The sequence below is a fragment of the Muscardinus avellanarius genome (assembly GCF_963383645.1).
Source record: "Muscardinus avellanarius genome assembly, chromosome: 4".
In the NCBI taxonomy this organism is placed as follows: domain Eukaryota; kingdom Metazoa; phylum Chordata; class Mammalia; order Rodentia; family Gliridae; genus Muscardinus; species Muscardinus avellanarius.
Genome location: NC_137789.1, coordinates 93,888,551 through 93,901,836, shown reverse-complemented (window position 1 = coordinate 93,901,836; position 13,286 = coordinate 93,888,551). Strand labels below are relative to the sequence as shown.

General features: G+C 47.9%; 1 protein-coding gene across 21 annotated transcripts in view; it reads left to right on the top strand.

The window, feature by feature from the left end:
- Positions 1 to 13,286, top strand: part of KCNMA1 (potassium calcium-activated channel subfamily M alpha 1) — a gene marked incomplete at both ends in the record, with an annotated part of 759,101 nt that overhangs the window by 48,178 nt on the left and 697,637 nt on the right. Inside the window, one exon of one of the 21 annotated variants that reach the window (XM_080693578.1) lies at positions 12,345 to 12,359. The exons of the other annotated variants lie outside the window; for them this stretch is intronic. Within the exon in view, the coding sequence (XP_080549704.1) occupies positions 12,345 to 12,359 (15 nt within the window). The remainder of the gene's footprint in view (positions 1 to 12,344; positions 12,360 to 13,286) is intronic. 21 annotated transcript variants of the gene reach the window in all.

Here is a 13,286-nt window from a genome sequence, read left to right as displayed (position 1 = left end):
AGGTCCTTACAGGTTCTCCAAACGGTCAGAGAGCAAACCCACTACCTGGTGTAAGGCAGATCAACCCAACACCCCAGTTGCACAGCCAGGTGACCTGGTCTGAGTAGCACCCTGGCTGCAGTGAAGGTAAAAGAAAAATGCCACTGGATTCATCTCTCTCAAGTCAAGCAGCAACTGGAGCAGATAACGAGGACATTTGAACCATAGACAGAACTGTTGATGGGATTGGACCTTGAAAGCACTTTTCCCACATGCGAGAAGTACAGACCAAAGGAGTGGAACTTAGACGACATCTTACCAACTCATTGAAGCTGCACCTCATTAGGAAGTCCTGTGATGGCAACAATGACCGCTTATCTATACCTTCTAGGAGAAATGCTGTTTTTATGCTAACCATTCTGGGGTAGTTCAGAAATCTATGGCAAGATTTAGAAAGCAGCTAGAAGATAAATAGCGGGAATGAGACCTGCAAAAAGGATGGTTTGAAAGATGGTTCAAAAATTCACCGTGGTTGACTACTTTACTTTCTGCCCTGATGGGACTGCTATTGATTTTATTCCTCTTATTAACCATAGGACCCTGTATACTCACTCGATTAGTTACTTTTGTTAGAGAAAGAGTCAGCGCTGTACAAATCTTGATGTTACGTGAACAACATCACCAACCAGGACAAAGGATCGTAGAATGTGCAGAATCGGAACTTTAGTTCTAAGATTAGAACTAGTTGCTAGAAGAAGGCGGGAATGTAAGACCCTAATGAAAAATTATAAAGCCCCTAGCAACTAGCCAAATGTATAGCAAATAGTTCCTCATAGCAAATAGTTCCTCATTCCTGTTAAAGTGCTGATTTGAGAAATCTTTCTGCTACGGGTTAAAAGTGCAAGCTTAGGACATATTTCTGCTGAAGTTTGAAAAGTACAAGCTTAGGAAACATCATGATTAAGGGTACAGTGATAAAAAATATGTGACCCCCAGGTCAGTATAACCCCCAGGTCAGCCCGCCTTGTTCCAGAAATCTGCTGACTACAAGATGGACACACTTAGCATCTTGTCCAACGTTTGACCCCAGAATGTGCTTTTAAAATGGTTTTGTAATTTTCCTTTGACACATGTAATCTGGTCCAATCCCCTCCCCAGCTTGCAGTTTTTCCCTTTAAATATCCCCAGCCCCAAGTGCTCAAGGTGGATCTCAGCTCCTGCGTGAGTCATGAGACGACCCCAGTGCACACTGGCTCCTTAATAAACCTTTTGCTTTTGCATCAAGGAAAGTCTCGTGTTCTCTCTGGGTGTCGCTTATCCTGAGACTTGAGTAAGGGTCTCCCCCTTGGGGGAAAAGCCTTTCATTACTAAAAGCCTTCTCTCCATTTTCTTGAATTTACACCTGCATAGTGGGGTCTGTCTGTCTGTCTCTTCTCTCCTCTCTCCCCTCTCTTCCCTCTCCCCTCTCCCTTCTCTTTTTCAGATAGAACTCAGGGGCATTCTACCTCTGAGCTACACCCCAGCTCTATTTTTAGTCTTTTATTTTGAAACAGTGTCTCACTAAGTTGCTGAGGCTGGCCTCAAACCTGCAATCCTTCTGTTTCAGACTTCCAAGTACTCGGATTACAAGTGTGTGCCACCATGCCTGGATTGTGGGGGATTTCTAAGCAACTCCTTCTCAGGGTCATTATGCTGGTCTGGGTGCCTCAATTGCCATAGTAAATGATCCTGAACTTCAGTAATATGGCACAATAAGAGGGTGTCTTCTGCCTCTTGGGCAACATTTAGAAACAGTGCTCCTCTGAGCATGCAGCTCCTGCTCTTGTGGCTCCATCCTGTCTAGGTCCCCAGCATCTTTTGAATCCTCAGCTGTGTGGGAGGGTCTTATGGTCACATGACCCACCTAACCAGCAGCCTGGAGGTCAATCTGTGGCTGGCTCTCTGTCCTGAACCCAGTTGTGTGGTGTGTCCTGGCTTGCTAGTGTTGCTTGGGACTACTAAGTTTTCAAAGCATCTTCTGTCTTCTCATAGTTCTTTGAGGAGGTAAGACACAAGCTTTTAGCCCCTTTTAGAGCTGTGGAGATAAGCCCTTTGGTGGAGGATACCACAGAGACCAGGTACTTTATTGTGGGCACCGTGTGCAGAGCAGGTGCCAGGGCCAAGCTCCCGCTCCGTGGCTTTTCCACATGACACACAGGGGCACCCACTCTAGCCTGCCTGGCCAGCCTCTGCATGGTGGGCATGGGCAGGGTGACAGCATTGCTCCTGTAGGAATTCTGGTGTCTCCAGAGTAGCTCCCTCCTCGCCTGACTTTGGCCACCATTCCTCTCTTGTCATTGGCCTGGACACTAGCATTTAAACTGGGGCTTTTCCTTCACACTCCCATTCCCTTTATTTAATTACTTTAAATAAAGCATCTGATGCTGCAGTGAGCTCAGCTGTGATATCTCATCTGTTCTATTTTGAGCTATAGGAAAACAAATGTGGGGTGCTGTGGCCTCCCCTCTGGGGAAGGCCCTTGCTCCCAGGAGCCCACTGCACGGGCTGAGCCGAGGCAGCTTTGCACGCCCTTGGATGCCTTCCCATCCACGAGGTTTCCCTAGTGAGGATGCCTTCCTTGACTTGACGTGCTCAGACCTGTAGGGAAAGAGTCACGGGTGGGGGGGGAGCACGGGTTCTAGTGGTGACAAACAGCACTGAGCAGCGGAAAGTAGATGGCGCATCAGGTGCCCCTACTCACGCTCCACTGCCACTTCTAACTGAATGGCCACTGCACTTGGTTTCCTCATCTGTGCAAAAGAAACATCATCTTCTCTACCACTCTCACTGGGTTCTTAGGAGAATCACATGAGACGATGTGTACAAAAGCCCTGTGTAAGTGGAAAAGCACTCTGCAATTTAAGGTATTATTATATTAATAGCGACAATTGTCATTTGTAATCCTGGTGATTCACTTGGGGTAGCAGCCCTGAGAGCTTATCACTGCTGCCATCATGACCCCACAGTGTACTTCAAAGCTGCAATTACCACGCGTGATTTCATTTGGCGCATTACTGATCACGCAGTGTGAGAACTGGAAAGAATCTTGGGCATGATCTAATCTCAGCCTATTGCTTCAGAGATGGTGAGCTGGAACCTGGAGGAGGAGACTTTTCGAGGTCCCCACAACTCAGGACTTGAGCTTGTCAGTGCTGGGGCCTGGGCTGCTTTGCTCGTGTCCTTTCTGAAGGGCTTTGGTGGGATGCTGATCCTTAGTCATTAGGTGGAGTCTCAGCCTGACTCATGTTTGCCTGCTCACTGGCCCCACTCTGATCTCCCTGCTCCAAGCTCTGGGCAGATATGGATAGTGCTCTGAGAAGAAGCTCAGTTGCCAAGAAGGCTGGCACAGAGTCTAAGAGAGATAGAAGTGGGAACTAACTAACATGGTTTTCCAGGAAAGAAAGGAGACCAGGGCAGTTCCAGGAGAGAGAAGGTAGACATGTTCCTTCTCTTGAACTTGGTCTTGGTTGGACCTCACCTCCTTCTGTACTCTGTCTTCTGAATGGGGTGCCAGCCTCCTGGGTACACGTCGTAGATGTGGCTTCAGGATTGTAATGTCCCTTCAAAAGGGAAGCCAGAGCAGTATCCAGCTTTGCTTTGAGTACTTGAAGGGCAGTTGGGCTGAGTCTAGATGTAAGGACAAGTGCCAGTAGCAGTTTGGGCAAGACTTTCCTTGGCCCCATCCTCATTCGCAAACCCCTGGCGATACCTTACCTGCCTCCAGGTGTAGCTCACTCCATCTAGATAAGGCATCCCTCTGCTTAAACCTGCAATTTGCAACATCCTCTTTCCTCCTCCTCCTCCTCCTCCTCCTCCTCCTCCTCCTCCTCCTCCTCTTTCTTTTTGGTACTGGGGATTGAACCCAGGGATATTCTGCCTCCAGTCTATACCTCCAACCCATTTTATTTTTTATTTTGAAACAGGGTCTTGCTAAGTTGCTGAGGGTCTCACTAAGTTGCGAGGCTGGCCTTGAACCTGTGATCCTTTTGTCTCAGCCTTCCAATGACTTTTCTTTCTTGAATGCGTTTACCATCCAAAATATTATATAGAAAAGTTGCAAATTAGTACAGAGACCTTTTGTATTCCCTTTGTAGATTCCCATGCTCCAGGATAGAACATTCACAGGATAGAACACTGTTGGAACCCAAGAATTTCTCTTTGGTATTAAAATACTCACCATGTATAGCCCTTCTCTGAACATCCCCCATTTTCCCATGAAATCCACTTGTCCTTTCCAGGATCCCACATTGCATCTACTTGCCAGGTCTCCTCTGTCTCCTCCCACACTCCACTGTCTTATGTTTCATGACTTTGCCATTTGCAAAAAAAATTGCTTATTTTCATAGAACGTTCCTCAGTTTGGGCTTCTGATGCCTTCTCATGGTTCACACATACAGGTTTTATTAGTGTTTAGTGGCTATCTCCTTCAAGGGGATGTCAGCTGCTTCAGAGGAAGGGCCTCATATGTCTAGTTGGCTCCTGTTCAGGGCATCTGTATGTGCCTGTGGTCAGTGAGCTCCCGGCATCAGCCAAGCACCTGGGTGAGGTGAGAGAGGTGCCGAATGGCCTGTGACTGGCCTGGGCCCTATAGCGTCCTTCCATCAGATCCTGTGATTTCAGAACTGGGTGGTACAGGAGCTCTGGCTCCTTCGGTTCCATTGGGGTTAGCTGAGCACTTGCTGTGGCCCCAGTGCTGGGCGAGGTGGAGATGGATGGGCACCTGAGAGCCAGGCCGTGTAGTGCACTGACATTCCCTGGGGAGCCAGGGGCATAGGGCTAGTGCCCCAAGCCCCGGCCTGCGTCAGAATCTCCAGGAGAGCATTGTTAAAACAGACTGTGGGGCCTCACCCTCACACTGTCCAGTTTGCTTGGTCTGGGCCGGGGCCTGAGCACTTGCATTTCTAGTGAATTCCCAGTGGTGCTAGAGCTGCTGGCCTGTGAGCCTGCTGGTCGGAGAAGCGCTGCTTGGGCTGGTCACTGCCAGCAGCAGGAGCCAGGAGAGCTTCCTGGAGGGGAGGTCAGGCTCCAGGCCGGACATACGCAGGTGGGTCTGGGCTTGCTGTGTGCCCATGCCAGCATCTGCCCTCCTGTGGTCTTGCCTACCCTCTTGGCACCATGAGCCATGTTGGCCAGGAGACTGAGCATCCAGAAGAGAAGGCTGGCTGAGTTTCTACTGGAGCTGACCTTGGAGGTGTGGATAAAGTCACCCGAGGCCTGGACATGTCCTGCATGGCACAGCCTGCCCTAATGTGTTTATTTGCCTGAGCCTCGCTCAGCGCCTGCTGGCACCCTTGGAGGTGTTGCTGTGGACTCTGCTGCTCTATTTCTGTTTTCTCGTCTGGCACCAGCACGGCAGAGACAGGTGAGGTGTGTGGCCACCCTTGCTTTCCTCCTGGCTTCATGTTCTTCTTGAAGCCAGCACTCGGTCCAGTTGAACATCTGGCCTCAGTAGTGTCTGGTAGGAAAACAGATGAGTCGTTTTCAGGAAAAAAATCCTTCTGGGAAGGAGGGAGACAACCTTCAGGAGGTTACACTGTTGAATCATGTGATGGTAAGGATGTTTGCATGGGTGTGTCTAAACTTTCAGAATCATTTACAAATTTTTATTCCTTTATGCAACATTAACAATGGATGGTAGAGGTCCAATGAGGCAACAGGAAGCTCAGGAGAAGCCATGTTATTTGTAAGGTTGGAAGGTTCTGGACAGGAGGCAGTTTGCTCCCCAGATTGCCTTGTGTTGGGCAGGGGGACTGTCAACATGCTCCTGATTCAACTCTGTCTTGCTAAGTGACTTGTTCTGCTCCCAGGACACCTTCCCAACCATCCTCGGCCACATTGAATGACTGTCTTTACTCTGGGCTCCAAAGTCACTTTATTGAGAGTTCGTTTTACTCACTGAGTCATGGGTCAGTGAATTATAGCAGGTCAGATGTGGCCCACTGCCTGTTTTTATAAGTAAAGTTCCATTGGAACACAGCTGGGCCCATTTACACTCTAATGGCAGAAAGTCAGTCATTGCTACTGAGATTGACTGCCCTGTGCAGTCCAAAATATTGACTGCTCTTTTTTTTTTTTGGTACTGAGGATTCAGCCCAGGAACATTTTAACTCTGAGCCATATCCCCGGCCATTTTTTATGTATTTTGTTTTGAAACAAGGTCTTGCTAAATTGCTGAGGGACTCACTAAGTTGCTGAGATTGGCATCTAACCTGCAATCCTCCTGCCTCAGCCTCCCAGTACTAAGATTACAGGCATGTGCCACCATGCTTGGCTCTATCTCGTATTTTACAGAAAAAGATCACCAATCCCTGCATTAGAGGATGAACTTGTTGAGAGCAGAAATGGCGTTTCATTTATCTTTGCAACTTCCTGTTTCTTGCTCATTGAGGTGCTCGATGAACAGATGCTGATTAGTTCTGAAATGCAGTGGGTTGGTTTGTCCCAGACAAGCACAGTTACCTGGCTGCTCTCCATGGCCACCTTGTACCCCAGTTTCCTCTGTATAGGAAGAACATAGGCGTGTCTTTCTGAGTTTGTTGATCTGTGGTCTTGAGCAAGATATTAAAATATCCTCGTAGACCCTCTGGCCTAGCTGCCTGTCTCCCAGATGATTCTAGCTCAGTTTGAGGGCTGGATTTCTGGGTCTGGAAGTTCCTCGCTCCCTGCTCCACCTCAGCCCACCTCAGCTTGCCTTTGCCTCTAGGATGAAGTGTGCACCCTGCATGTCAGTTATGGCGACATGATGTTTCTACCTGTCTGTCCTGCTCTCTCATTCCTCCAGTGCAACCTTCTGCTGCATCTAGAATTTTCTGTGTGTCGTCCCTCTCTTATGGACAGCATCTTTGCCTAGGACCCATCCTCCTCTGAGGCCTTACCCCCTCCTGTTTCTCTGCTTCCTATTGGCCCTTGCTGGTCCCTTATGTCTGACCTTGATAGGGTACTTTGATCTTGGCCAGTATAAATGACCATCCTACCTACCATTTGCCTAATATATATGTGCGGTACTGGAGGTGGAACCCAGGTCGTTCTCCCTCCGAGCTACACCCCAGACCCTATTTTTTATTCTTTGTTTTTGAAACAAGGTCTCACTAAGTTGGAAAGAGCTTCACTAAGTAGCTGAAGCTGTCTGCGAACCTGTGATCTTCCTGTCTCAGCCTCCCAAGTACTGGGATTACAAGCATGCACCACCATGCCTGGCCTGCCTAATATTTTATGTTACTGTTTAAGCCACACAGCTGGCTGTTAGAATCACAGGGCCTTTGACTGCAGACTTGTGGAATTAGAATCTTCAAGGGTGGGATCTAGTCTCCCTCCTTCTTTTGGGTGATTGAACCCAGGGATGCTCTACCACTGAACTATATTCCAAGCCCTTTTGATTGTATTTTGAGACAGAATCTTACTAAGTTGCCCAGGGTGGCCTCAAACTTGTAATCCTCTTGCCTGAGCCTTCCCTGAGCTGCTGGGATTAGAGGTGCATACCACTGCAACAGTCCCCCCCCCCTTTTTTTTAACAAGTTCTTAAATGTTTTGATTCTGGCCGAAGCTTGGAGAATCCTAAGTGAAAATAGAGTGCTCAGAGTATATTTATCTTTTCATGGGACACTTTCTTCTATCGCTAAATAAACTGCAACCTTCTCATGGGCAGCTGTGGGTCTTGTTTATTTATTTTCTGAGCAGTACATTATAAATGATGATAAGGGTAGTGAACTAATTAGTGGGTGTGATTATTATCTCCTGCAATATGCCTGGCATCTGGTAGGTACCCCATAAGTGTTTGCCTGTTGATCGATACAAGATGTGATAGTGCTTGGGAAGGCAAAAAACAGGCTCTACAAAGCAATGGTGATTGTGGGGCAGGGGATGACGTGCGCCTTAAACCCAAGCAGCTAAAGAGGTTCTCAAAGTGCTGCATGGTCAGGAGCCCAAGACAGAGAAAGTCCACCTTGCTGAGAAACGCTCACTGAGCAGACTCCCTGGCACTCTGCTCTGTTCTTTTTACTTTGATCTCTAGATTATGAAAGATGGCTCCTTTCTCCCTCCCTTTTTGGCTGGTCCTAATGATGCAAAGCCATAGAAGTGCATGTTGCCGGAGAAAGTTTGTTTGGACACTTGAGAATGTAGAAGAGGGCTTAGCTTGTATAATGAGCTTTGCTTCCCTGTTTAAAATGCTTCCAGAGAAATACAAATGTTTCATGTCTACCTCCGGAGTTAAACTGCCTGTTTACACGAGTCTTGTCCTGTGGTCTCTAAAGAGGCTTCTTGCTGGCTATAGGGGTGGGTGACCATGCAACCTCAGGGTTGCGTCTCCAACCAGAGATGGTGTTTGGATCTCACTTGGCAGAAGATTATGATCCAGAAAAAATAAATTCAAATGGTTCTTTGGAGCTGTTGTGCATGGCTATTTAGAATGTGGCATCTATAAAAGGAGAAAATAAAAACAGAGCAAGGAGTCGATAGTGGAGGCTAATTGTGGGAACTCTTTTTACTCCTTGAACATTTACAGCCATCTGAGCAGAGGTGAAAGCCTGCGTGGTGCCCAAGGACTACTCTGGTGCCATGCACATAACAACTTCCTCCGCCTGGTGTTACATTATCAGCACATGTTATGTGAGAAAATAAATGTAGATTCTAGAATTACTCTCCTGCTCTCTCATGATTCCACTCCATTAAGATTGGGCTTAATTATTCTAATTTATTATATCAAGGCTTTTGCTTAATTTAAAAATTCAATGGATTATTAGCTATTCAGTAAACAATAACATTTAGTATATACCTGCTGAGGGCCCAAGTCATTTAATTTATGACTGCATCTCTATTTTGTACATGAAATAAAATAGAAACTGTGACCCAAGTAGAACTGGACTTGTCTCTGCTTCTATGAATACAGATAGCAGAGTGTGGCCTGGGCAGGATCCAGGCATGAGTCCTGTGCAGCACAGAAAGAGGCTGTCCAGCATGCAACTACCTGCGTCTAAATGTGAGGACTCTTTCTTCCATCAGCTCCAGAACTCATATCATGGTGGGAATAGCTCTGTAGACCAGGTGAGCGAGTCACAACTGAAGGTGAGATTTGGCCTCTGATGGTTATGAGACTTGCTGGGTTCCCATCAGATTCAGAAATGGAGAGTGCTGATTTCAGGGAGAAGAGGTGAAAAAGAGATCCTCTGTTATTTAGAGAGGGTAGAGAGTGTGTTGGTAAACACATTGTTTTTCCATCTCATTGTGTGCATGGTCGGACTGGCTTCTATTTTTGAACACGAGGTTCCTGGCTTTATGGGCTTATGAGAAGAAGGGAATTCTGGAGTGTTTCCCTACAGAAACATCACTGCTTATTAATAACTGCTGTCTCACTGGAGACTTGGCATGGAGGATAAAAGCCTGAGTGAGTCTTAGCTGTTGTCCTCACGGGGTTTGTGGTCTGATGGGGGCATATCGTCCACCCACACAGAAGGGTGTAATTAAAGGCGTGATGACCTGTGTTCTTAGATGCTAAAGAAACCAAACACAGAACAAGAAAGCTGTGTTTTCTGGAGAATCACTTGGAGGACATAATGTCTGAGCTCATCCTTGAAGAATGTATAGTTTTTTATTTTATTTTATTTTTTTGCAGGTCTGGGGATAGAACCCAGAGGCATTCAACCTCTGAGATACACTGCCTGCCCTGTTTTTTAATCTTTATTTTGAAACAGGGTCTCACTAAGTTGCTGAGGGCCTCACTAAGGTAGCTGAGGCTGCCTGCGAACCGTGATCCTCCTGTCTCAGCCTCCCGAATGCTGGGATTACAAGTGTGTGCCACCATGTCCGGCTAGAATATAGAGTTTTTAAACAGTAGGGGAAAGTTGGGTGTGGTGGTGCATGTTTGTAATACCAGTACTTGGGAGGGTGAGAAGGGAGGATCACAGGTTCGAGGCCTGAGGGACTTATCAAGACCCTGTTTCAAAGTAAAAAATAAAATAGGGCTGGGACCATATCTCAGAGGTAGAATGTCTGAGTTCCAGCCCCAGTACCACAAAAAACAAGACAGTGAAGGAAGAGGCGAAGAGAACGTAACAAACTGGCTCATGTGCAGAGTGAGTGCAGATAGGTTAGTGGATATTGGGGTGCTCTACTGCATGGGTGAAGTGCCAATCTCATGAACCGAACCAGGTGAGAGCTTCGTAGAAAACCAAGTAAATTCTTGTACATGTCTTCATTCTGATTCTTACAGTGACTTTTGAGTATAATAAATACCATCTTTAATTATATCGATTCACAAAACTGTGGCCACAACTCAATGAAGCCAGTGTCTACTTGCTATCTGTTGACAGAGAAAGAAACCAAGACTCTCGGAGCTGTGCAACTTGCTTCTGTTCACGGGCTGGCGTCCTGCGGCTGAGGTTGGTGCAGCGGGTTGGGCTCCTTGCCCTGAGTGTGCAGCGTGGCTGCTGCTTCTCCTCCACTGATGCCTGACTCTGTGCACCTCCCCAGCACAGCGCGTGGCCCCAGAGTGGCTCCCCTGGTCTTCTTGTTGTCCAGCAAGTTGCCCCATTCAGTAAGTCCAGGCTGTGTATCAAAGCTTCGCTCTGGAGCTTTTCCAGGCAGGAGACACACCTTGGGGTTTGGGGGGGGGATGTCTTGGAGCAGGTTAGGGAAGATGTTCCAGGGTAAGAGAAGAACAGGACTGAAAGGTGGAGTGGGTGAGTGGACTGTGCAGGAGCGAAGGTTGCTGGTGACCCCTTACCATGTGGGCCACAAGAAGCAGATGGAGTGATGCTCTGACGACATGGTGGGGATGTTGAGTACTGCGAAGTACAGGGTTCTCTGGAGGATCAGCAAGCCCCTCATGATATCAGATGGCCCAGTGCCTTTCCCATCTAACCTTTCGTGTCTCCGTCAGAGATGAAATCAGGAACAAAATGACCCACAGTCTGGGCTCCAGGGGGCTTTTCCTTTGTTAGAAACATTTGTAGAACAACCTAAATGATCATGTTCTGTGGCTAGAAAGACACCTCAGGGCCGCTTGCAGGCTCCTGCACTCACTGGTGTGGTAGATGGCTGGTACTGGGGTTAGACTGGTGGTGGTGAGGACCAAGGTCCAGCCCAAGGTGGCTGGGTAGCTGTCAGAGAACACAGAACTATGGACTGACAGTGTTTTTCTGACCTCAAGTAGCTGGCTGCTAGGATGCCCAAGTCCTGCTCTTTGGGATTTTGTAAACTGAGCTAAACAATAGAAGAAATGAGTAAGAATAAGCAATAGAAGAAACCATCACCAAATCGCATCCTTGATAAAGTATGCTGTAGGGATGAGGACACAGAGGTTAATCATTCTGCCCCATAAATCCAGCCTCTTGCAATCTGTGTCACTTGTAAATGAGACTTTATATTGAAATGGGAATTCCTTTCTGACCTACATAGGGTCACTTTCCTATCTGGAAAGCATTTCTTAGTATTTTAGACCGGGCTATGGGGTGGAGACCAGGACCTTTAGGAAGTGGGGTTGAGTGTACTAGCCTCCCCTGTTAAGCTAGCATGGAGGCTGAACCTGGAAGGTGAGTGTACTGCCTCTGGGACAGCCTCAAAGCCAAACAGCCAGTGCTCCATCTCCTCTTCCTCTGCTCTTCCAAGGAGGCTTCCCTGAGACCCAGGTGTAACCTGGACCCTGCTGGCTTGTGTGGAAAGTCAAGCAATTCAAATAAGAACAAGATGAGACAGTGTCCCTCCAGGATGAGCTTTCTATCATGGAGCCAGTCACTGTTGGAGTACTCAGATTTTAAATCTTTAGAATTGTGGCATCCTGGGCTCTGAAGACTAAATGCAGTATTGTATGCTTTAGAATAATCTTTTCTTAGGATAAGACCCTCCTGGTCTCACAACCAGGACTCAGAAACACCATCTGCCTTCTGAACCGGAGTCCCCATGTGGGAAATGATCCCTGCCCAGGCTCTGTTACGTGTGTCTGCCAGGCCCTGGATTCCAGAGGCCACTCGTGCCCCCATCCATCTTTCTGTGAAACTGGCCCAGCGAGACATTGACCTCATTTCTCATCAACTTCAGCTGCTCGTGTGGGATCCTCTGTGCTGCAGCAGGAGGGGCCAGCCAGGAGAGGCTCAGTATGCACTGAGGCAAAGGTCCAAGCCAGGGAGGAGTTGGCAGTATGGGAGGGCTGGGCTTTGGACATTCAGAGGTCCTAGGAGCAGCTTTGCTTGTGAATTTGGCACAGAGGTGCCATTAGCCAGGACAATCCAGGCCTGCAAGTGATATCTACATCCAGGAGAAGGTTGGGGGCCCGCAGAGCTGCCGACTCAGCGGGAGGGGAGGGAGGTGCTGGAATGAGCTCACCTTGCCAGAGCTGGCTTTGCCTTGTATGTTGACAAGTGGGGCCAGTGACCCATTGTGGGTGCAGATGAACCGCAGAGGAAGTGGGCCTCCCTGGCTGGCCTCCTGCCCCACTACTTGGGACTGTGCCCATTACCAAGCAGTCACTTGTCTACTGAAGTCTGCTGAGAGTCTTATCTGGAAGCAGAAGGGAATGGGACACTCAGGTGTGTGCCAAGACCTCTGCTGCAGGTGAGGCAGGCCGCAGCGGGCCCGGCTCTGAAAGCTGTCTTGGGGGCTCTATTGGTACAGCAGGCACCCCTGGCGGCGGGTGGAGAAGGGCAGTACTGCTTGCTTGCCTCCATTCCAGAGCAGGATAATTTAGGACAGGACAAGTCAAGGGTTGCTGCTTGCTGAGTATTTCTTCAAGGCCCTAAATAAAGTGTAAAGATGATAATGCTAATTGTAGCCATTGTTAGGCTCTTTGTCCTTATATATTAAATTGTTTATGCCCCATAATATCCCTATGAGGTGGGCATGATTATTTTTGTTTTAGAGAGGAGGAAACTGAGGTTCAAGGCCAATCATCTAGTGTAAATTAGAGCTGGGCTCCAAACCGTGGCTGACGAGCTCCAGGACACACATGCTAGACTCCATGTCAGTAATATGACTTTGCGGGGTGGACTCTGCTTGTGTCCTGGAGAGTCTGGGTGGAGATGCATTTTATTTGATCTTGCTGGAGAAATGTTCAATCTTCTCAACTCTTGGAAAATCTAAGACAAGAGCTTCAGAGCTCTAACTGGAGGGCATATCTCTTGGTCTGTTGAATTTTAAAGAGGTTTTTACTCTACAGTGCGCTTTCTTGTTTGGAGATCAGAGATGAATGGCGGCCCACAGAATAGGCCCCTGCTCCTGCTCTCTCCCATCTCTCCTGAAACTCAGAGGCTCTTTCAAGTCTCTTGTCATCTGTCCTG